Source organism: Mytilus galloprovincialis, chromosome 9 (assembly GCF_965363235.1).
Source record: "Mytilus galloprovincialis chromosome 9, xbMytGall1.hap1.1, whole genome shotgun sequence".
Lineage (NCBI taxonomy): Eukaryota > Metazoa > Mollusca > Bivalvia > Mytilida > Mytilidae > Mytilus > Mytilus galloprovincialis.
Window position 1 is genome coordinate 71,487,558 of NC_134846.1, and position 26,734 is coordinate 71,514,291.

Genomic DNA, 26,734 nt, shown 5'->3' on the forward strand with positions numbered 1-26,734 from the left:
ACTTTATTTATAGTTTATGTATGATCATAGTATACAGAAAGAACGCGAAAATAATTGTCCTGCCCCAAGTACTTATGCGCACAAATTATGTTTAATTTTAAAACAGGCCTTAAGGGCAACGGAAGTCTTTTATATTTCATAAAAAGTAAGTTCAATAACACAAACTGAAATACTTTAAGCAAGGATGGTAAATTCTAGAACACACCCGCAAAATCGCGGGCATTCAGAGTTTCGTCCAATGACGGAAAAATATCCGGACACATTTTTTTTTCGTTTTTCTCCCAAAATAGCCTGTAATTCAGTGGTTGTTGTTTTTTTATGTGTTACATATTTGTTTTTCGTTCATTTTTTTGTACATAAATAAGGCCGCTAGTTTTCTGGTTTGAATTGTTTTACATTGTCAGTTCGGGGCCTTTTAAAGCTGAGTATGGGCTTTGGTCGTTGTTGAAGGTCGTATGGGCTTTGCTCGTTGTTGAAGGTCGTACGGTAACCTATAATTGTTAATATCTGTGTCATATTGGTCTCTTGTGGAGAGTTGTCTCAACATGGCAATCATACCACATCTTCTTTTTTTGTAATCAATGATTTTTGTAAAAGATTTAATGACTGGAGAATTTCAGAAAAGGTATCAAAAGTTCACATGAATATTTTTAGCGCTTATCTGTATATTATGAACATTCATTACTATATAAATATAGTGTATTTACTTTCAATTCTAAGTTTACTAATCGATCCATAGTGGTCATTGATATAGTATACAGACCCTCTCTATTTAATAAACTCTGTGACTGCCGTGGATAGTAAACTTGAAAATGATAGCAGATAGAATTCTGAAAATACACTTTATTCTTTGTATATGTACGTTCAAAGTATACAGAAAAACGCAAACCGGAAGTCTAATCTTACTTAAAGTTTCGTCCAATGACGGGACAATATCCGGATGCCTTTTTTCTCGTTTTTCTCCAAAAATAACTCAATCTGAATAATCATATGAATGGATGACAAATGGCACTATGCACTGTACCTATAGGACTCAGAGGCGTGTTGGGGAATCAATTAATTGTGGAAAGAAGAGAAGCGACACCCAAAATGAGGTCTTCTCGTTTAATAGTATAGATATTTATGTCTGTATATCTTTTTTAATATTATGAAAGACTAAATGGGATTAACTCTTAGGCTATGGGGCGAAACTACTCATTTTCAGTGACGAACTAGAGTGAACCGGGAATCGGGCCGAAACAACCTACTTCATTCGGAACACACCTATATTTTGCGTCTCCCCAATATATAACTTCGTTATGAAAGTCAGAAAATGAAACAACAGATATAAGAAGACTGGTTTACTCTATTTTCGAGGGTATATGGTGTAAAAGTATACAGACTAACGCATTTTAATCTAAACGCAAAAGACTTAGTACTTTACATGTTAGTGAAAGCCTTACATAACTTAAGTTACAAATGATTTATCTCTAATCTGGTTAAAGAAAATTATGTTACACAACTTTTGAGAGTGTAAACACATTAGAATTTTTAATGAAAATGCATACAATAGGAAGCAATTAATAAATGTACTTACCGTATAAATTTCCAATAATAGATGTACTAGTGATTTAAAACACTTAATGGGGTCTTATGTATGGATTCACGGGGGGGTCTCTTCCTATATAAAGGTATATACATATGTGCCGCTGGAATGGGTCCCTTTTTTGATCCGTCAAATATATCAATGGGGTGCAATTTTACCGAGGAAATATATCAATAGGTAGTAATTGACCGATTGTGATATATCAATGGTTATAAATATATGAATGGGTTATGATTTCGCTGTGAAATATATGTATAGGTAGGGATTTCACAATTATTCAATATATGAATGGGGGGTGTTTTTAAAATCCCAGCTGCACACCTGTACCCAAAATCCCATGTTGAGACCCCCCCGTGTATGGATTGTTCTGTATGAACATGATGAAAGAATTTTAATAGTAGGAAGGATGTGCGTTATTGCCATGCCTCGATAACCTAGCCAATTCTGGTAAATTAATACCATTTGACCACTTATTAATGGAATAAAGTTACTAATCCATTTATTCACAATTTATTGTTGAACGTCGCAGAACCCCAAATAATTTTCACTGAGTACCCAACATTGCCCAAATTTCACCTATTCAACAAAAATAGCTGCAGAAATCTTTTTTAAAGTTTTCTTTAAGACTTAATAATTTGTATTTTTATGATTTGACATTGTACATGTCTTTCAACATAGCTGAATATATTCAAATGTACACAAAACATTCACAGTTAATATCAACAGAAAAATTCACACTCCGCCACTGGAGTCTTTCCCGTACCAGGAAGAGGAAGAAGAACAGATGTTGCATTCACTGGAAATAGTAAATTTACGGAAACGTCAACATGCCATGTTCTCAAATGTCATCTTTTCAAAATAAACAAATTAAACGTGTTACAATCATCCATTTCTTAAAATGAATAGTAAGCTTGGACTTGTGTCAAATTGTTTTAAATATTGAAGAATTCGATGTTCAAAACATGTGTTATTAAAATTTTAATGATGTGAATTTAAGCATGGATAATAAGACAAATTTATTACAATGATAAAAACTGAACAAAAGTGGCACTTAATTGAGATTATATCAGCTCCCCCTTCATGCCCTTATTATGGAAAAATATCTGTCTGACATGTCCTATCTTTTTTATTGACTAAATACATGTACATAAACGTATTTGTAAGTTTGGTGGTTGGATATTTCAACTACACATACCAGTTGATATTTCAATGGTTATCTATTGTGCATTCCTGTTTTCCTATCCATCTTTGTTTTGAATTGATTAAGATGGTGCAGACATGCATACAAAACCTTTTTAAAAGCAAAAAAAAACAAAAACATTGTGCCAAATTATTAAATTTTACATTCAAATATCTTGGTATCATTGATATCCTATCACTCTGTAAGTAACCCACATTTCAACTAGTGCTTGCTTCTCATACATTCCATTGAACTAATTGACATAGATGACAACTTTAAACTAGAATCCATGACAACTTCAGTTTTCCCACTGTCTGCTTCCCTTTCTCAGTAGTAACATACACTCTGTCCCATCATGATACATGTATGATATGTTTATACATTCCACACATGCATGTTCACATTACAAAAATATATGTATATACATGTAGGGACTTCATTTAATAGAGGTGTACTTACACAAAAAATCCTCCATTAGAGTATGAGGTTCAAATGAACAACCTTCATGTGTACAACAGGTTTCTCACTACAAATGCACTAAGGCGAGTCCAAGAGTCCTGGACTCATGAAAATCTGTCTTGCCTCACCAATTTCAAAACTGGTGAGTCCAAAGATGCATCAAGATTGAAATATTTGTTATAAACTGAACACACATATCATCATTTGATAGCAAAAGTTTAAAAGTGACCTGAATTTAATGTCATTTCATTGCTCTATAAGGTCTGGGAGACTAAAACTATATATTATATTGCAAAAAAATTTCTTCTTACTATTGGACTCACCATGGACAAAAATGACGAGTATTTGGACTCGCCTTCAAAATCCTTAGTGAGAACCCTGGTACAACTCTCCAAGTTGACACTACACAAATTTAAGCATCCCATCATAAATTCATGACACCTGTTTTCTTTGAATTAGTGTGTTCTTTTTGGTTCAGAGTTGTCAGGAGTTGAAATTATATCAGCTCCCCCTTCATGCCCTTATTATGGAAAAATATCTGTCTGACATGTCCTATCTTTTTTATTGACTAAATACATGTACATAAACGTATTTGTAAGTTTGGTGGTTGGATATTTCAACTACACATACCAGTTGATATTTCAATGGTTATCTATTGTGCATTCCTGTTTTCCTATCCATCTTTGTTTTGAATTGATTAAGATGGTGCAGACATGCATACAAAACCTTTTTAAAAGCAAAAAAAACCAAAAACATTGTGCCAAATTATTAAATTTTACATTCAAATATCTTGGTATACATTCCACACATGCATGTTCACATTACAAAAATATATGTATATACATGTAGGGACTTCATTTAATAGAGGTGTACTTACACAAAAAATCCTCCATTAGAGTATGAGGTTCAAATGAACAACCTTCATGTGTACAACAGGGTTCTCACTACAAATGCACTAAGGCGAGTCCATGAGTCCTGGACTCATGAAAATCTGTTTTGACTCACCAATTTCAAAACTGGTGAGTCCAAAGATGCATCAAGATTGAAATATTTGTTATAAACTGAACACACATATCATCATTTGATAGCAAAAGTTTAAAAGTGACCTGAATTTAATGTCATTTCATTGCTCTATAAGGTCTGGGAGACTAAAACTATATATTATATTGCAAAAAAATTTCTTCTTACTATTGGACTCACCATGGACAAAAATGACGAGTATTTGGACTCGCCTTCAAAAATCCTCAGTGAGAACCCTGGTACAACTCTCCAAGTTGACACTACACAAATTTAAGCATCCCATCATAAATTCATGACACCTGTTTTCTTTGAATTAGTGTGTTCTTTTTGGTTCAGAATTGTCAGGAGTTGAAATTCATTGAAAATTAATATCATTGATTGATCAAATTTGTTTGAATTTTTTTCAGCACAACTTAAAATTTTGAAAGCAAGACAAAATGGCAGTTCTGACATGTATGAAGATTTCGACCCGCTGTTGCTCCTCATTATTGAAAAATTTAAATACACTGAACAGATCTTTTTCAAATCGAGCTTTCCAGAATGTGTGCATTACAAAATGTAAAACAGTGTTACAAAAACAAATACATATTGACAAAGTGATAATTTATAGACAGCTTACAACAAAACAAAGTAATCAAAGTAATCACAGAAGTACAATCATGTATGCAATGGCTGGTGGGATATTTATGATAGGTGCAGCCTATGCAATGGTACCATTATACAGAATACTTTGTCAGGTAAGTTAATTAACATTGTTATTATACCTTAAACCCTTTGATTCACATCGTTAGATTCATTTCAAGATCTTGCACAATCAAATCATTAATATTGTATGACCATGTTAAATTCATGTCAGAATCTTGCACAATCAAAATCAGTAATATATATTGTTTCATCAAGTTAGAATCATGTCAATATTTTCAGAAATAAAGTGAAAATAAGTCATTGTTTCATCTTAATTGTAGGCAACAGGAGTTGGGGGCACCGCAATTGCTGGTAAAACAGAAAAGGTTGAAATGATGAAACCTGTAAGAGATAGACCAATCGTTATAAGGTTTTCTGCAGAGAAATATGCCTCAATGCAGTGGAACTTCAAACCACAACAAACAGAAGTCAGGGTATGTAATCTGTTACACCTGGTATTAGCTATTCACAGCTGCACCATTGAGTCAAGTTTTATTAGTCATATAACATATTTGATTGAAAACTGGTAGTTGGTACATAGACCTGTAAAAAAAATCTTTCAAAATTTTTTGGCTTTTGTGAAATCATGCATTTAAATTCATATACTTTGTATGGTAAATACTTGTTAACACTTAAAGCATTTAGTATGCAGGTCAAAAATCTTTATAATATATTTGCAAAAATTACACTACTTACAGAATTCTATAACAGAGTAAAGGCAGGATATTGTGGAAGCTTGATATGTTGTTTGATGAAATCAATATGGAACTGTAAATTCAGAAATTATTGCATGCATTTATTATTGCGATTTTGTCATTTTAGACTTAAAATGTAATTTTTTTTTGCAATATTCAGAAAAAAATTATTTTGATTCAAAATCAAAATGTAAGATTTAACTATTGTGACTTTAACCCTGTCACGTTTTTCGCAATATTAAAACACATCCCAATAATTTCTGAATTTACAGTTCCATATTGATTTCACTGTTTAATATTGTAGATGCAATTTAGTACCTTCTTGAAAGCCATTTCAAGTCTTGGCATCTTTCCTAGCCATGTCTTGTTACTGCAGTTGATATTTCTAAAGAATAAAATCAATAAAAGCATTTGTAATGCCTACCTGTCCTGATACGAGTCCTTTTGAGTCTAGTTTGTATATTATTTTTGTAAAGCTAAGTTTAATCAAATGTTTTGTGTTGTATTTAGTGATACAAATATATTTCCACAGGTTGTGCCTGGTGAAACAGCCTTAGCTTTCTACAAAGCAATGAACCCAACAGACAAACCTATAATAGGTATATCTACGTATAGTATAGAACCCTGGGAAGCAGGACAATACTTCAATAAAATACAAGTAAGCCAATCATATTTAGATATCATGTAATAATTGAATTACATGTATGTTTTCTTAGAATATGTAGTTTTGATTGGCTGAAACATGCTCATGTCACTCCATGATCTTATTATATTTTTGAATGAAATATAACAGATTTGACTGCATATGCTATCCATAACAAGGTAAAAATAGTACACTGTAAAACAATCATACAATCATGAAGCTTGATGTTACTGATAAATTCATGGTTGCAACATAGAAATGTAATTATAAGAATTGAAAGCTTCTTTTTTATATTTTTTTTTATTGTGCACACATTCTTATGCATTTCAGTCAATGCTTTTACACCCCAATAAAATATAGAAAGTAGCATTCAATTCTTAATTGAACATTTTTAGCCTAAATTATGAAAACTTTAAAGTTTTTGTCATGTTTGAGGCTGGAAACTGTTAGGAATCCAAAAATTGAAACAGGCATGATTATATATCAATACAAATTAACTTTAGGGAAGGTGATGAATTGAAAAAATGTTAAACTGAATACTTTTAACAGCATGATGATAATATTTTAAGATTAAAATTTACTTGTTGTCTCCCCTTTGACAACTGCTTCTTGAAATTGGTGCAATTGATTTGTAAATATTTGGATTTGGATTACTCTGGTGTCTTCGTCCTTAATTATGTTTGTCAGCAACAACTTCATATTGAATGTAAAATTGAGAAAGGAAATGGTGAATATGTCAAAGCGACAACCACCCGACCATAGAGCAAACAACAGCCGAAGGCAACCAATGGATCTTCAATGTAGCGAGAATTCCCGCACCCGTAGGTGTCCTTCAGCTGGCCCCTAAAATATGCATAATAGTACAGGTATTTGTTTTTGTTCAAGAGAAATTCTAGGAATGATTCATTACAAATGTTGATTATACATATATTTATATTTTCAGTGTTTCTGTTTTGAAGAACAAAGATTAAATCCAAAGGAAGAGGTATGTTCAAATTTTTAAATGAATATAAAAAATATTCTTCTCAGTATTGGTGCTTGATAAGTAGGCAATATCAGTATCAAGAAGACATAAGCCTATACTCTCAACTTGAATATTCTCTGACTGAGAAGGCAACAATCTTTGTCAACAGATACTAAATAGTCTATGATATTGTTCAGATAGGTTGACAAAAGTCTTCCCTTTTCATGAATTAGACTCTTTACCGGGTTTGTAATAACATGATCAACATGACAAGTACCACATGTGGAGCAGGATCTGCTTACCAACTCTGGAGAACCTGAAATCATCCCCTGTTTTTGGTGGGGTTCGTGTTGCTTAGTCTTTAGTTTTCTATGTTATGGCCTGTGTACTTTTATTTTATTGTTTGTCTTTTTCTTTTTTAGCCATGGTGTTGTCAGTTTATTTTCGATCTGTGAGTTTGACTGTCCCTCTGGTATCTTTCAGCCCTCTTTTTTAATAAGAAGGCTTTTCGTCAATACTGCCCCATAAGTGGATAGTTTTTGTGCTTTTGCAACACTTGTCACAAGGAAACATCAAGTATTTATTACTAACAAAGTGATTGTTTAGATTGTGTATAAAAAAAAACTGGTAACCAGGAGGTATAAAGTTGATGCTGGTAGCTATGAGATGGCTTAGATGACGTGAATATATCTCTAGGTCCATGCACTTTGTTAGCTTATTGTTATAATTTGGTCACTTTCTTTCCGAATAGTAACCTTTGGCTATAAAAGAAAGGGTAGATGCTGCTAACAAGTTTGCAATGTTCACTCATACCAGGAGATAATATGTTGATGCTGATAGCTGGGAGATTGTTAAGATAACTTGGCACTATGATTACCAAGACACATTAGCTCGATGCTGCTGACTTCAAGATGATTGTTCAGATGAGCTTGCAACACTGATAACCAAGACAGACAGGTTGATGCTGACGACTACAAGATGATTGTTCAGATGAGCTTGCAATGCTGATAACCAAGACAGAGAGGTTGATGCTGACGACTTCAAGATGATTGTTCAGATGAGCTTGCAACACTGATAACCAAGACAGAGAGGTCAATGCTGACGACTACAAGATGATTGTTCAGATGAGCTTGCAACACTTATAACCAAGACAGAGAGGTTGATGCTGACGACTACAAGATGATTGTTCAGATGAGCTTGAAACACTGATAACCAAGACAGAGAGGTCAATGCTGACGACTACAAGATGATTGTTCAGATGAGCTTGTAACACTGATAACCAAGACCGAGAGTTGATAACCAAGACAGAGAGGTCAATGCTGACGACAACAAGAAGATTGTTCAGGTGAGCTTGCAACACTTATAACCAAGACAGAGAGGTTGATGATGACGACTACAAGATGATTGTTCAGGTGAGCTTGCAACACTGATAACCAAGACAGAGAGGTTGATGCTGACGACTACAAGATGATTGTTCAGATGAGCTTGCAACACTGATAACCATGACAGAGAGGTTGATGCTGACGACTACAAGATGATTGTTCAGATGAGCTTGCTACACTAATAACAAAGACACATTAGGTCGATGCTGACGACTACAAGAAGATTGTTCAGGTGAGCTTGCAACACTGATAACCAAGACAGAGAGGCCAATGCTGACGACTACAAGAAGATTGTTCAGGTGAGCTTGCAACACTTATAACCAAGACAGAGAGGTTGATGCTGACGACTACAAGATGATTGTTCAGATGAGCTTGAAACACTGATAACCAAGACAGAGAGGTCAATGCTGACGACTACAAGAAGATTGTTCAGATGAGCTTGCAACACTTATAACCAAGACAGAGAGGTTGATGCTGACGACTACAAGATGATTGTTCAGATGAGCTTGAAACACTGATAACCAAGACAGAGAGGTCGATGCTGACGACTACAAGAAGATTGTTCAGGTGAGCTTGCAACACTGATAACCAAGACAGAGAGGTTGATGCTGACGACTACAAGATGATTGTTCAGGTGAGCTTGCAACACTTATAACCAAGACAGAGAGGTTGATGCTGACGACTACAAGAAGATTGTTCAGATGAGCTTGCAACACTGATAACCAAGACAGAGAGGTTGATGCTGACGACTATAAGATGATTGTTCAGATGAGCTTGCAACACTTATAACCAAGACAGAGAGGTTGATGCTGACGACTACAAGATGATTGTTCAGATGAGCTTGAAACACTGATAACCAAGACAGAGAGGTTGATGCTGACGACTACAAGATGATTGTTCAGATGAGCTTGCTACACTGATAACCAAGACAGAGAGGTTAATGCTGACGACTATTAGATGATTGTTCAGATGAGCTTGCAACACTGTTAACCAAGACAGAGAGGTTGATGCTGACGACTACAAGATGATTGTTCAGATGAGCTTGCAACGCTGATAACCAAGACAGAGAGGTTGATGCTGACGACTACAAGATGATTGTTCAGATGAGCTTGCAACACTGATAACCAAGACCGAGAGTTGATAACCAAGACAGAGAGGTTGATGCTGACGACTACAAGATGATTGTTCAGATGAGCTTGCAACACTTATAACCAAGACAGAGAGGTTGATGCTGACAACTACAAGATGATTGTTTGGATGAGCTGGAAACACTTATAACCAAGACATTTTAGGTTGATGCTGACGACTACAAGATGATTGTTCAGAAGAGCTTGCTACACTTATAACCAAGACCGAGAGAGGTTGATGCTGACAACTACAAGATGATTGTTTGGATGAACTGGAAACACTTATAACCAAGACATATTAGGTTGATGCTGACGACTACAAGATGATTGTTCAGATGAGCTTGCAACACTTATAACCAAGACCGAGATAGGTTGATGCTGACAACTACAAGATGATTGTTTGGATGAGCTGGAAACACTTATAACCAAGACATATTAGGTTGGTGCTGACGACTACCAGATGATTGTCCAGAAGAACTTGCAACACTGATAACCAAGACACATTAGGTCGATGCTGCCGACTACAAATGATTGCTCAGATCAGCTTGCAAAAAAATAACCAAGAGACATAATGTTGATGCTGACGACTACACGATGATTGTTCAGAAGAGCTGGCAACACTGATAACCAAGACACATTATGTTGATGCTGACGACTACACGGTGATTGTTCAGAAGAGCTGGCGACAACGATAACCAAGACAGAGAGGTCAATGCTGACGACTACAATATGATTGTTCAGATGAGCTTGCAACACTTATAACCAAGACCGAGAGAGGTTGATGCTGACAACTACAAGATGATTGTTTGGATGAGCTGGAAACACTTATAACCAAGACATATTAGGTTGATGCTGACGACTACACGGTGATTGTTCAGAAGAGCTGGCAACAACGATAACCAAGAGACATAATGTTGATGCTTCTGATTGTTAGAAGATTGTTCCGATGAACTTGCAACAGTCGTTATCAAGAGACATAAGGTCAAAACTGCTACCAATTACTAGTAGATTGTTTACGATTGATACGCAACTTGTAACAAGAAGACACAATATCGATTCTGCTAGATAAGATCGCAAAACTTGTAACATGAAACATTAGCTGCTATCTCAAAGATTGGCCTTTTGACAAGGCAATACATAAAATATTGAAACCATGATTAGAGATTGATTTAAATAGTATACAACCTACGTTATATTATATGCTGACTTTTTTGTTACTGTAAACTGAAGCAATACAAGTCGCCCCACTGCCAAATCGCCCCACTTTTCCACTAATGCGCCCCACTTATGAAACAGAATACAATCCTGTCAAACTAGTTCATCTACAGCTATCACTAGCCTGTCAACACTAACGTTGTGATTTTGAACCCTTGCGTTGAATTGACTTGGATTACCAGTTTTCTGTATACTCAGACTTACACACCAATAATCATACAGATATCTAGTAGTTACCTAGTCTTGATTTTAGTTATCTGTAACTTTCGTTGACTAAAATCCTCGAGATGCTAGGTCCTGGGACAAAGGCCTCGCTTGGATCTCTTATGTTACAAGTTTAAACAAATAGAACTTATGTTTTTTTCTGTTAGCCAAACAAATCTATTAACTAGTGGATTGAACGGTTGATCAGATGAAAAATGCGGTGCACGAGTGGGTATCGCCGTTAAGCAATTTTAAACAGTTTCATTTATTGACAACACTGTTGATTATAAACAGATGTATTCCTAAGCATATATACTAGTACTTGGAAATATAAGACGATGTCCTTTGATACTAAGTGAACATTTATGTTCATCTTACATTCAAGATAGAGTTGGCTCCCTTAGATTGTAACTACATACGCCCCGATAATTTTTGAGTGACAGTCGTGTTGAAATTTAAACGAATGATCATTGGTTGCATTTAGAAAACATTACTGCTTATTGATTAATATACCTACCATAGTCCAGAAATTTTGACAACCTGAAATAGAACTTAAATTGTTGCTGTTGCTGACTTCATAGATTGACCTCATCTAACCGTCTATTCATCATCGCTGCAATATCAATCATTTAACTGATTGATAAGTATCATTATAGTTTAACGTTAATTAGCCGATTGAACTTGGTCTATCATGAAACATGACAATCTAAATCAATCAATGACAAGCCTGTGTTTCTGTTTAAAGTTTGCTCTTTATTTTAATTTCTATCAAGTTTCTGTTACTATGGTAATAAAGCAAGAAAGTCTGACACAGATTCAAATGCTGATAAGTGACTAGAGTGAATCATTTCAGCTAGGTAAAGAATTTCCAAACTTTTGTTATAAATAGATGTTCAACTGAAACAACACATTTTTGTTTTAGTATCCTCAAAAAGTGAAATGAAAGCTAATCCTTTTGCTTGAGCCAAGAAGGTTAAAATGATTAAAAAATATTCAAAGCAAATACGAAAATTAAGGATATTGCGTTAAATTATGGTGAATCCCATATCAATTCTTTCGCGAAACATCATTTGAAAATATTTGATATTTTATCAAAGGTTGAGACAGTTTAGATTGGTGTACGAAGAGAAAATTAGTAAACTTAATGAATTAAACGCGATAATCAGTAATCCCATTAAACATGTCGACATAAATTAGCCTACACTAATGATAAACAGGGTTGTATAACTATTTTATTCATTGTTATCAGTAGACCGTAGATATGGTGAACATATTCCATGTTTTCGGAAGATAAAAAAAATTACACATGAAAATGAAATAAATTAATACCTAAAAATCTATAATTTTCTAACAGACACATTGGTGTCGAACAAAAAACACAAATGGACCAATAATAGTTATCAAAGGTACCAGGCTTAAAATTTGATTCACCAGACATAAGACTCATCTAAAATATAACTATTGTTGTTTTTTTCTTCATTTTTTGGAGCAGGCTTTAACAACCCCTTTTAAAGTTATCTCTGTCACTATTATGTAAAAAACACGAATCAATATTGGAAAATCAGATCATATGATATGCTCTATAAAAGCTTCAACCATTGCAGTAAATAGACTTGTTGCCGTTAATGTGGAACTTATTAACTTTTCTATTTGTTATGTATAAAAAGCATGGTTCAGTTAGGGGTTCGCTGATATCATTGATTATATATGCATGTAATTTAAAATACTTGTAGACATTTCTAAACCGATTAATGCAATAATGTTATGAAAGTAATGTTTCGTGAATATTTTATTGAATAAGTTGATTATTAAACTTGTTAAATGCAATATACTAGTGTCAATTTAAAAGCAAGTTTGCTAACTTATGCAAGCAATTAACTAAAAAAAATACATGTCATATTGTGTTACACACAAGTTTAGTAACATTTATTATAAATATTTTGTCGACGAGGAATGTAATGTGATGTTTAAGTGTTAAGAATTATATCAAGATGTCGGAAGTTAGTTTAAGTGTCTGATAAGATATAGCATGTGTAACCTCTTAGCTGTCAGTTTGCCAATTTTGGAGACAGTAAATTTTGTTGAAAAAGAAATAGTTTGAGTCACGCACTTAGTTCTTTGCATGATCAAAATGAAAAATAAGTGATTGAATAGAAAGTAACATAACGATCTGCACTATCTTAGCTCTGCATGGATCTTTTTTTTTAACAAATTGCAAGCTGATCGGAAAAATACTCTTCACGGACTATTCAACGCCGAATCCCACTTCCATCAACTAAGGGTCCTAACCTTTTAAAGGTTCCCACCCTGTCGCCAAGGATTTGTTCACCTCAATCGTATACATCACTCGGCGTCACGGTGTTAACTTTTCAATTTTGACTTTCATCAAAAATAAGAAAAAAATTGGAAGATATAAATAGGACAGTCAAAATTCATAACTCGAACGACAGACATATGGAAAACAAATGACTGAGCAACACGATCCCATTTAAAAAAATATGAACCCATTGGTTCTTTGGGGATAACTAGTTAATTCATATCCCACTGGTCGCATTCTTCCAACGGTTGTTCACATACTTTAACGTCTGTCGTCTCTCATACGAATACGAAGATGTTCTCTGAAACCACTTGTCTAGCCACACCACACATATAGCTTTTTCAGGGAGTCCACTTAAAGGGTTGCGTTTGATGACATGTTCAACATATCAACATGATTGCTATTACAGAAAACAGGAACGCAAGGGGGTAATCATTATTCGGACAAAATTTTCTTCTTTATGATTGAAATTTATATTCAAAAATATATCTTATCAATTCATGTACCAATTGATGAATCCCTAGATCAGAGACTATTCATAATCTAAAATTTCTATTTGGGACTCGCCCATATTTTTTCGACCGCAAAAATTTTAATTTTTCGTCGTATATTGCTATCACGTTGGCGTCGTCGTCGTCCTCGACGACCGAATACTTTTAGTTTTCGCACTCTAACTTTAGTAAAAGTGAATAGAAATCGATGAAATTTTGACACAAGGTTTATGACCACAAAAGGAAGGTTTGGATTGATTTTGGGAGTTTTGGTTCCAACAGTTTAGGAATTAGGGGCCAAAAAAAGGGCCCAAATAAGCATTATTCTTGGTTTTCGCACAATAACTTTAGTATAAGTAAATAGAAATCAGTGAAATTTAAACACAAGGTTTATGACCACAAAAGGAAGGTTGGGATTGATTTTGGGAGTTGAGGTCCCAACAGTTTAGGAATAAGGGCCAAAAAGGGGCCCAAATAAGCATTATTCTTGGTTTTCGCACCATAACTTAAGTATAAGTAAATAGAAATCTATTAAATTTAAACACAAGGTTTGTGACCATAAAAGGAAGGTTGGGTTTGATTTTGGGAGTTTTGGTCCCAACAGTTTAGGAATAAGGGGCCCAAAGGGTCTAAAATTGAACTTTGTTTGATTTCATAAAAAAATGAATAATTGGGGTTCTTTGATATGCTAAATCTAACTGTGTATGTAGATTCTTAATTTTTGGTCCAGTTTTCAAATTGGTCTACATTTAGGTCCAAAGGGTCCGAAATTAAACTTAGTTTGATTTTAACAAAAATTGAATCCTTGGGGTTCTTTAATATGTTGAATCTAAAATTGTACTTAGATTTTTGATTATTGGCCCAGTTTTCAAGTTGGTCCAAATCGGGGTCCAAAATTAAACTTTGTTTGATTTCATCAAAAATTGAATAATTGGGGTTCTTTGATATGCTAAATCTAACTGTATGTAAATTCTTAATTTTTGGTCCCGTTTTCAAATTGGTCTACATTAAAGTCCAAAGGGTCCAAAATTAAACTAAATTTGATTTTAACAAAAATTGAATTCTTGGGCTTTTTTGATATGCTGAATCTAAACATGTACTTAGATTTTTCTTTATGGGCCCAGTTTTCAAGTTGGTTCAAATCAGGATCCAAAATTATTATATTAAGTATTGTGCAATAGCAAGAAATTTTCAATTGCACAGTATTCAGCAATAGCAAGAAATCTTCAATTGCACAGTATTGTGCAATAGCAAGAAATTTTCAATTGCTCAGTATTGCACAATAGCAAGAAATCTTCAATTGCACAGTATTGTGCAATAGCAAATATTTTCAATTGCACAGTATTGCACAATAGCCAGAAATATCTAATTGCACAATGTTGTGCAATAGCTAGAAATTTTCAATTGATTGGAGTTATCTTCATTGTCCAGAATAGTAGTTGAGTCAACTTAAATCATTGTTTTATACAATATACAATGTATATTCACTTTTACTACCAACTGATAAATTAAAACAATCTTTACCATTCAGTGATAACAATACAAGCACCTTTTGTTACATTTTAATATTTTATGATGTATTTAAATGAGTAGTTATTGTTGCAAACTCCATTAGAAATTTGAATTGAGATCAGTTTTGGAAAAAGGAAAAGGGGGATGTGAAAAAAAATGAGGGGGGGAGGGTAAATTTATCTCATTTCAGATTTCATAAATAAAAAGAAAATTTCTTCAAACATTTTTTTGAGAGGATTAATATTAATATTCAACAGCATAGTGAATTGCTCAAAGGCGAAAAAAAAATTTAAGTTAATTAGACCACATTCATTCTGTGTCAGAAACCTATGCTGTGTCAACTATTTAATCACAATCCAGATTTAGAGCTGTATTCAGCTTGAATGTTGTGTCCATACTTGCCCCAACCGTTCAGGGTTCAACCTCTGCGGTCGTATAAAGCTGCGCCCTGCGGAGCATCTGGTGTGTTTTATGTTCATTGCATATACTCTCACCCAGATCTCTAATTTATAAGCAGGTTTTTAGCAGAAGTATAGGAAGAACAGAGTAATGGCTGTCGAACTTTTCATATTTATTACTATATTGTCCAGTATCATATTTCCCATTTGATTAAAAATAATTGATATATCAGAGATATATGTGAAATATTCACGATTGTTAGTAAATATATATTTGATTGTCTGGCACATCATTAAGGATCCAGAGATTAAATAGCTATCTACATCGATATAGATAATCCCTATCTACATCAAATATTGATCTATAACTGGACAGGTGAGGGCAGACAAAGGTGATGACTTATTACAGAAACATCTATATACCTAGATACTAAGATTATATTACTAACTTATCTTTTATTCCGATCAATAGTCTTGTGTGGATGACGTGATGTTATTAAGACAAAATGAAACCCCCATATAATTATGTTTTCCACACCCTTTTTTGAAATTGAAGGAATTATTTTAGGAACACTTATATTTCCTTTTATGAAACCTCACGATTCTGCTTTACTTTATATTTGTTTTTTTTTTGCCATTTAAGAGTTCAAAAATACATATGTAATTTGACGTATTATCAGTTCATTTTCTGAAGCACACGGCTCCTACTAATATCATAAACAGCAAAATCAATTTTGTTCAGTTGCTGAAACTTGAAATCAATTTTGAATTGGATGGCATGTCCAGTGGGTATAATACCCACAAGTCTGACTAGATGCGCTTTTCTGTTTACTTTACACATTTCCCGTTTCATACAATCGCACTTGTAAAATAAGGGCAAGGTATCACCTGCATCAAAACTAGCTGCAGAACCGGATCTCTTAGGTCCTTGTGTTATTTTTAGCTCACCTGACCTGAAAGGTCAAGTGAGCTTTTCTCATCACTTGGCGTCCGTCGTCAGTAAACTTTTACAAAAATCTTCTCCTTTGAAACTACTGGGCTAAATTTAACCAAACTTGGCCACAATCATCATTGGGGTATATAGTTTAAAAAGTATGTCCGATGACCTGGCCATCAAACCAAGATGGCCGCCATGGCTAAAAATAGAACACAGGGGTGAAATGCAGTTTTTGGCTTATAACTCAAAAATCAAAGCATTTAGAGCAAATCTGACATGGGGTTAAATTGATTAAGGCAGCAACCATTTGATTTTCTGGGGGGGGCTATGGTTTTTTTTGGAAAAAAAAGTTTGTTTCCAGTTTTTGGAGAAAAAAATAATTTGTTTTTGATTCTGAGAAAAAAAAATTGTTTGATTCACCCTCAGCTGCCACTATATGTAATGCTAAAATTGAAAGAAAAAAATTGTATTCGACTTGTCGCGAAAAAAAAAGATTGTTTTTCACCACAGGCGAAAAAAAAAGTTTGCACAGAAAAAAAAACCATAGCCCCCCCCCCAGAAAATCAAATGGCTGCTGCCTAACAGGTCAAGATCTATCTGCCCTGAAATTATCAGATGAATCGGATAACCCGTTGTTGGGTTGCTGCCCCTGAATTTGTCATTTTAAGGAAATTTTGCTGTTTTTGGTTATTATCTTGAATATTATTATAGATAGAGATAAACTGTAAACAGCAATAATGTTCAGCAAAGTAAGATTTACAAATAAGTCACATGACTGAAATGGTCAGTTGACCCCTTTAGAAGTTATTGCCCTTTATAGTCAATTTTTAACCATTTTTCGTAAATCTTAGTAATCTTTTACAAAAATCTTCTCCTCTAAAACTACTGGGCCAAATTTAACCAAACTTGGCCACAATCATCTTTGGGGTATCTAGTTTTAAAAATGTGTCCGGTGATTCGGCCATCCAACCAAGATGGCCGCCCCGGCTAAAAATAGAACATAGGGGTAAAATGCAGTTTTTGGCTTATAACTCAAAAACCAAAGCATTTAGAGCAAGTCTGACGGGGTTTAATTGTTTATCAGGTCAAGATCTATCTGCCCTGCAATTTTCAGATGATCGTACAACTGGTTGTTGGGTTGCTGCCCCTGAATTGGTAATTTTAAGGAAATTTTGCAGTATTTGGTTATTATCTTGAATACTATTATATATAGAGATAAACTGTAAACAGCAATAATGTTCGGCAAAGTAAGATCTACAAATAAGTCAAACATGACCAAAATTGTCAGAGAACTCCTTAAGGAGTTATTGTTATTTATAGTCAATATTGATATTTTAAAAAAAAGTGTCTAATGACCCTGCCTACCAACCAAGATGGCAGACATCAGTAAATACAGTAACAGGTGGGCGACACAGGCTCTTGAGAGCCTCTAGTTTTACTATTTGCGGAATAGCTACGGTTTTGCAGCTAATTTTGATGCAGCTGATATGATGCCCTTATTTTACAAGTTAATTAGGTTGACTGTATGAAACGGGAAATGTGTAAGCTTTTCAATATTTAATCGGTCTGACGAATAATTGGGTTACACAATATTTTCCAGTCTACGCCGGATGGGTAAACAGGCACTAAGCCAGATATATACGTAGTTGTTTTAGAGGGGACATGGTGTTGTTTGTTTCTTTGATCTGAATTTAACACTTCAACAAGGAAGAAACTTTCGTTGCTCTTAAGACAAATTTCAGTCAAGTAGTTTATAGGGAAGAAAGCTGCATACAAATTTAATATCATATCCGATTTATCATATAATGTGATCTACTTTTAAAAACACTTTTTATAAACTGTATTTTGTACATGATTTAGGACGATAGTTTTTTCGTTTGAGTTGTTTAACATTTGTCATTTCAGGTCCTTTTATAGCGGACTATGCGTGATGGGCTTTGTTCAGTGTTGAAGGCCGTGCGGTACCCTATTTTTGTGAATTTTTGTGTCATTTTGGTTTCTTCTGAAGAGTTGTCTCATTGGCCAGCATGTTACATCTTCTTATTTGTATATTATAGCCATAGGTCTATCCGATCATAGTTGAGTTTATTTTCCTAATGACATATTTAGTTGAAAAACACAACATACCTGAACTTTGAAACTTCAATCATATGATCTTAAATACAATGAAATGGTACTTAAATGTCTATAAATATATGGATGTGTGAATATGATAGTTGTTAAAAAAGACATACTTCATTCTTCCGTGAAAAAGTTATTGTACACAAATCAGAAAGAGTATTTTATATATATTCGCATGTATGTGGCTATGTAATTTTTTAGCTCACCTGGCCCGAAGGGCCAAGTGAGCTTTTCTCATCACTTGGCGTCCGTCGTCCGTCGTCGTCCGTCGTCCGTCGTCCGTCGTCGTCGTTAACTTTTACAAAAATCTTCTCCTCTGAAACTACTGGGCCAAATCAAACCAAACTTGGCCACAATCATCATTGGGGTATCTAGTTTAAAAAATGTGTGGCGTGACCCGGTCAACCAACCAAGATGGCCGCCACGGCTAAAAATAGAACATAGGGGTAAAATGCAGTTTTTGGCTTACAAAAACCAAAGCATTTAGAGCAAATCTGACAGGGGTAAAAATGTTTATCAGGTCAAGATCTATCTGCCCTGAAATTTTCAGATGAATCGGTCAATCGATTGTTGGGTTGCTGCCCCTGAATTGGTAATTTTGAGGAAATTTTGCTGTTTTTGGTTATTATCTTGAATATTATTATAGATAGAGATAAACTGTAAACAGCAATAATGTTCAGCAAAGTAAGATCTACAAATAAGTCAACATGACCAAAATGGTCAGTTGACCCGTTTAGGAGTTATTGCCCTTTATAGTCAATTTTTAACCATTTTTCGTTAATTAAAGTAATCTTTTACAAAAATCTTCTCCTCTGAAACTACTGGGCCAAATTAATCCAAACTTGGCCACAATCATCTTTGGGGTATCTAGTTTAAAAAATGTGTGGCGTGACCTGGTCAACCAACCAAGATGGCTGCCACGGCTAAAAATAGAACAAAGGGGTAAAATGCAGTTTTTGGCTTATAACTCAAAAACCAAAGCATTTTGAGGAAATCTGACGGGATAAAAATGTTTATCAGGTCAAGATCTATCTGCCCTGAAATTTTCAGATGAATCAGTCAATCGGTTGTTGGGTTGCTGCCCCTGAATTGGTAATTTTGAGGAAATTTTGCTGTTTTTGGTTATTATCTTGAATATTATTATAGATAGAGATAAACTGTAAACAGCAATAATGTTCAGCAAAGTAAGATCTACAAATAAGTCAACATGACCAAAATGGTCAGTTGACCCGTTTAGGAGTTATTGCCCTTTATAGTCAATTTTAACCATTTTTCATAAATTAAATTAATCTTTTACAAAAATCTTCTCCTCTGAAACTACTGGGCCAAATTAATCCAAACTTGGCCACAATCATCTTTGGGGTATCTAGTTTAAAAAATGTGTGGCGTGACCTGGTCAACCAACCAAGATGGCCGCCACCGCTAAAAATAGAACATAGGGGTAAAATGCAGTTTTTGGCTTATAACTCAAAAACCAAAGCATTTTGAGGAAATCTGACGGGATAAAAATGTTTATCAGGTCAAGATCTATCTGCCCTGAAATTTTCAGATGAATCGGTCAATCGGTTGTTGGGTTGCTGCCCCTGAATTGGTAATTTTGAGGAAATTTTGCTGTTTTTGGTTATTATCTTGAATATTATTATAGATAGAGATAAATTGTAAACAGCAATAATGTTCAGCAAAGTAAGATCTACAAATAAGTCAACATGACCAAAATGGTCAGTTGACCCCTTTAGGAGTTATTGCCCTTTATAGTCAATCTTTAACCATTTTTCATAAATCTAAGTAATCTTTTACAAAATCTCCACTGAAACTACTAGGCCACAATCATCTTTAGGGTATCTAGTTTGAAAAATGTGTCCGATGACCTGGCCATTCAACCAAGATGGCCGCCACGGCTAAAAATAGAACATAGGGGTAAAATGCAGTTTTTGGCTTATAACTATGAATTCAAAGCATCTAGAGCAAATCTGACAAGAAGTTAAATTGTTAATCAAGTCAATATCTATCTGCCCTGAATTTTTCAGATGAATTGGACAACTGGTTGTTGGGTTGCTGCCCTCCAATTGGTAATTTTTAAAGAAATTTTGCCGTTTTTGGTTATCTTGAATACTATTATAGATAGCGATAAACTGTAAACAGCAATAATGTTCAGCAAAGTAAGATCTACAAATAAGTCAACATGACCTAAATGGTCAATTGACCCCTTAAGGAGTTATTGCCCTTTATAGTCAATTTTTAACAATTTTCATTAATTTGGTAAATATATGTAAATTTTTACCAAATATAGTTCTCTGTTACTAATGGGCAAAGTTCATTATAGATATAATTGTAAGAAGCAAAATCGTTCAGTAAAGTAAGAACTTCAAACACATCACCATCACCAAAATACAATTTTGTCATGAATCCATTTGTGTCCTTTGTTTAATATGCACATAGACCAAGGTGAGCGACACAGGCTCTTTAGAGCCTCTAGTTTACCTTAAAATGCTTTAAAAATCATAACTAAGTTAATTTAAAATAATACTCTAATAAATATAATGACTTTTAAATGGATTTGTTAATTATTTATATGATTTTAACCATAGGTTATAACATATTTAACAGTTCAAGCTGAATTTTTCCCACAAAAATTTATTTGGTACATGGTATCTTAAATTTTAACCATATAAAATTTAATTAAAAAAAAAAATCTTATAATCAATTAACTTTAGCCTTATATCTATCATGATAATACAGGTAATTACAGGTGATTATAGGTAAAAATCTACTTATACACCAGGCCTAATTAAGAAGACCATGGGTCATAAATTGTAAAAACAACATGTTTCAAGAAATTGTTTATTCAGGGTAACATCATGAACATAGGACAGTCAGAGACAGGGATGAAAACAATAAAATGTCATAAATGATTTCCTGTTCTAAACAGAGGTTAGAAAATTAATTTAGATGAAAGGAAAAAGAGGGGTCTTAGGTACAGATTGAGCTATGGTATATATGGCTTCAACCCTTGAATACATTATAGCAGTCAGACAATTTCTGGTCATACTCACTGATATTACAGTACTGTTAACTTGTACCAATTCACAATGAAATCCAAAGATCCCATTTGCAATATGTTTTAAGTAGTAGACAAAGATAACAAGACCACTGTTACATGTCTGGAATCCATTTCCATTTTTAGCTCACCTGGCCCGAAGGGCCAAGTGAGCTTTTCCCATCACTTTGCGTCCGGCGTCCAGCGTCCGGCGTCGTCCGTCGTCGTTAACTTTTACAAAAATCTTCTCCTCTGACACTACTGGGCCAAATTAAACCAAACTTGGCCACAATCATCATTGGGGTATCTAGTTTAAAAAATGTGTGGCGTGACCCGGCCAACCAACCAAGATGGCCGCCATGGCTAAAAATAGAACATAGGGGTAAAATGCAGTTTTTGGCTTATAACTCAAAAACCAAAGCATTTAGAGCAAATCTGACAGGGGTAAAATTGTTTATCAGGTCAAGATCTATCTGCCCTGAAATTTTCAGATGAATCGGACAACCCGTTGTTGGGTTACTGCCCCTGAATTGATAATTTTAAGGAAATTTTGCTGTTTTTGGTTATTATCTTGAATATTATTATAGATAGAGATAAACTGTAAACAGCAATAATGTTCAGCAAAGTAAGATTTACAAATAAGTCAACGTGACCGAAATGGTCAGTTGACCCCTTTAGGAGTTATTGCCCTTTTTAGTCCATTTTTAACCATTTTTCGTAAATCTTAGTTATCTTTTACAAAAATCTTCTCCTCTGAAACTACTGGGACAAATTAATCCAAACTTGGCCACAATCATCATTGGGGTATCTAGTTTAAAAAATGTGTGGCGTGACCCGGCCAACCAACCAAGATGGCCGCCATGGCTAAAAATAGAACATAGGGGTAAAATTCAGTTTTTGGCTTATAACTCAAAAAACAAAGCATTTAGAGCAAATCTGACTGGGTAAAATTGTTTATCAGGTCAAGATCTACTTGCCCTGAAATTTTCAGATGAATCGGACATTCCGTTGTTGGGTTACTGCCCCTGAATTGGTAATTTTAAGGAAATTTTGATGTTTTTGGTTATTATCTTGAATATTATTATAGATAGAGATAAACTGTAAACAGCAATAATGTTCAGCAAAGTAAGATCTACAAATAAGTCAACTTGACCAAAATGGTCAGTTGACCACTTTAGGAGTTATTGCCCTTTATAATCAATTTTTAACCATTTTTCGTAAATCTTAGTAATCTTTTAGAAAAATCTTCTCCTCTGAAACTACTGGGCCAAATTTAACCAAACTTAGCCATAATTGGGGTATCTAGTTAAAAAAATGTGTCCGGTAACTCGGCCAACAAACCAAGATGGCCGCCATGGCTAAAAATAGAACATGGGGGTAAAATGCAGTTTTTGGCTTATAACTCAAAAACCAAAGCATTAAGAGCAAATCTGACAGGAAGTAAAATTGTTGATCAGGTCACGATCTATCTGCCCTGGAATTTTCAGATGAATCGAATAATCGGTTGTTAGGTTGCTGCCCCTGAATTGGTAATTTTGAGGAAATTTTGCTGTTTTTTTGTTATCTTGAATATTATTATAGATAGAGATAAACTGTAAACAGCAATAATGTACAGCAAAGTAAGAACTAAAAATAAGTCACTATGACCAAAATAGTCAATTGACCCCCTAAGGAGTTATTGCCCTTCATAGTCAATTTTTAACAATTTTCTTAAAATTTGAAGATTTTCAATAACATTTTCCACAGAAAGTACTGTTATAGATAGAGATAATTGTAAGCAGCAAGAATGTTTAGTAAAGTAAGATCTACAAACACATCACCATCACCAAAACAAAATTTTGTCATGAATCCATCTGTGTCCATTGTTTAATATTCACATAGACCAAGGTGAGCGACACAGGCTCTTTAGAGCCTCTAGTTTTGTTGCTCTTAGACCATTTTTCAGAACACCTTGTGATATTTCAAGTCTAGCCTATTATTTATACGTGAATGCATACACTTGTATGAATATAAGACAGTAAAATAATAGTTATTAATCTTTTATACATCTCCATAATGTGCTTCTTTAGTTCTTTTTTTACATATTAGTCAACAGTTTATGCAAAGTATCACAGGATCAAAGAACATATACATCTATTTTAATTTATGTCGGCAATTAATATTTTCATACACCAAATGCAGTAATACACTATGGTCACAAGGAGTGATAATTAAATCACTGGTTAATCCAGTCGAAACCAAAAACCGGTACTCCTATAGGTTATATTAATGGAGTAGATAGAGCAAATAAATAGGCTTCTTTTATTCCATGCATTAGATTGTGAGGCTATTTAAACATATGTAAACGTATTTCAATCGTCCAATCGGCTAAAAAGAAAAATATGCATACAGAGTCTACGACACCTATTAGCCAAGAGTCGACATGCTCTCCACATGGAGGGGACTGAATCATAGCACTTGGTTATAGCGAATATGTGACTTTAAACGAAATATAATTTGCTCACTGTTCAACACAGTTCTGACTCGAAATAGATAATGCCAGGAACTCAGACTAATAAATTAGTATTCCAACCTATAATTTAAAAAACCTAACTTATTTGTTTCTTTCAGGTTGATATGCCAGTGTTTTTCTTCATTGATCCCGAGTTTATGGAGGACCCATTCATGGACAAAGTAGACGAGATAATGTTATCCTACACATTTTTTGAGGCAAAAGACTCTGATAAGTTACCCTACCCAGGGTTTCCCACACCAAAAGTTGAGGCTATGTAATAAAATGTAAATAAATTATTTATAGTATGTATCTGTTATTTATTACATGTAGATTTTGAATCCATTTGGGATCCGATATGTATTAATTAGTTATTACTGTTTAGAATGCGGGTCCCAAATGTACCTAATTACCTACCGTCTCATTAAGTGCATAGTTCAGAAGTTTAATGTATTTTATTGGGCTCAGTAATAAGCTTTAATGTTAGTGATAAAATAATTTTAGTGCATCTTGGTTGTGACCTTGTGGTGTGTTATGTCTAAACAATACACATTTTACATCTGTCTACCACAGTCAACTCAGCTCATACAAGAGAGCAATAAGCATTATAATGATTCAACATTGTAACATACAACTGATATAAACTTCTGAACAGAATAGGATCTGATTTATTCATTTCCGTTTTGATAGTGTGATATAATTCGGATGTATACGCAATGTTTGGTAAAGAATGAATTTCTTTTTAGCATTCTTGAAGGTTTTATCATTCAAACTCAATAAACCCAGAAAACGTTAGTAACCAAGTTCTATAAAAAATTTAAGTGATTTCTGGTTCACAGATTTTCAGTTGCAAGTAGGTTAATTTAGATGTATAAGTCGGCTTATATGTGCACACATGGTCTGTGAGTCAATTTATTAATATATACTGTTAAAAGTGTTTTTCTTGTGTTGAGTGTCGTCGTTTCATCTACTGTGCCTCATGTTGGTGCTGTATAATCTCCAACTATGATTTGCGGTTATAAAATTATACCGTGGATTGGAATTGTGGGATAAGTTTGTCAGAAATTCGTGTACATATTTGAAGAGATTGGAAATTCTTCACATCTTGATAATTCTTCCAAGTTGCCACATTTAAAAAAACAATAAAAACGGATTTTAGATAATTTAATTACCAATAATCTTCGTTCATTCTTTTATAGTCAAAAGTAAACAAAGAAATGTCTTTTTATCTTCCATTTATCCCGTTGAATTATTCAAGAGGAAAATCAGATTCACACAGACTTCGATGTTATTGATTCTTACGCTCTAATCAAATAGAGGGAAGTCAAGTTATTGTCAGACGTACCAAAATGGCACCAGACATAATAATCCGATAGAAAGAAACGCATCATATTTCTTTATGATGGTGATATTTTTGTATATTATATATATAGTATCGATCTCATGATAAAACTTCTAAAGCGTAAAGTTTTCAGCTGTATTTGTGAATCATTTTAGATCTTTTGTTAAACCGATATCTTGTATTGATTAATTATCTCTCATAAAAACGCGCACCTGCTAAACTATAGAATCTACCGATAACTATTGCTAAGATAACTTTAAAGTATTACATCACCAACCATCAATGCATTCTGCATGGTATAATAATTGGAGTCAATCCCCGGAAGGAAAGGTTCTTCAGACAGACAGAAGATCTGCTATTCTTATTTCTAATTGAAATATTTCCGGTTTAAAGGTTTGAATAAAATAAAGTGGTAAAACATATATTTCAAGAATTTTGTTGCTCTTTTTACATAATTTTAAACAGTATATTGTTTGAAATCACACATGTTCCAGTGTTACTTTCGATGATTGTGTATTTAGACTTCTAAGCAAGTAGGTTTGTCGCAGTAAAAGAAGAAATATGTCGTCTAGCCATAGTTAGCTGGCTATCTAAGATATATATAATGACCTGTGGATTTACCTTGCAAGAGCTGACCTGAAACTGTTCAGCTGTAATGCCTGCGACGTGACTAAAATGTATGATGATCCGGCGAGACACACAACTGTTCAAGTTCAGGGCCGTAACTAGGGTTCGAATTCAGGGGAGGCAGGGGTTTGGGGGCCGCCAATTTTTTTCTTGCAGTAAAATGGCTAAAAATGACCCGTTTTCCGTCGATTTATTTATTTTAAGAAACATCAGTATTGCTTGAACCTGGAAGCAATTTTTATGCAAAAACAAACTGAGATTGTTGTTCGGGGTAAGCCAGGCTCCGTCTTGAAAGCCGTACTT

At 34.2% G+C, this 26,734-nt stretch overlaps 1 protein-coding gene across 1 annotated transcript; it reads left to right on the forward strand.

Annotated features, from left to right (window-relative positions):
- The first annotated feature begins 1,259 nt into the window (after nucleotides 1-1,259).
- On the forward strand, nucleotides 1,260-24,770 carry LOC143045832 (cytochrome c oxidase assembly protein ctaG-like). Its single transcript, XM_076218619.1, has 6 exons — nucleotides 1,260-1,425; nucleotides 4,652-4,981; nucleotides 5,210-5,362; nucleotides 6,156-6,281; nucleotides 7,210-7,251; nucleotides 24,582-24,770. The coding sequence occupies exons 2-6, from the start codon at nucleotides 4,682-4,684 to the stop codon at nucleotides 24,741-24,743; spliced, it is 783 nt and encodes a 260-aa protein (XP_076074734.1). The 5' UTR covers nucleotides 1,260-1,425; nucleotides 4,652-4,681; the 3' UTR covers nucleotides 24,744-24,770.
- Nucleotides 24,771-26,734: the final 1,964 nt, after the last annotated feature.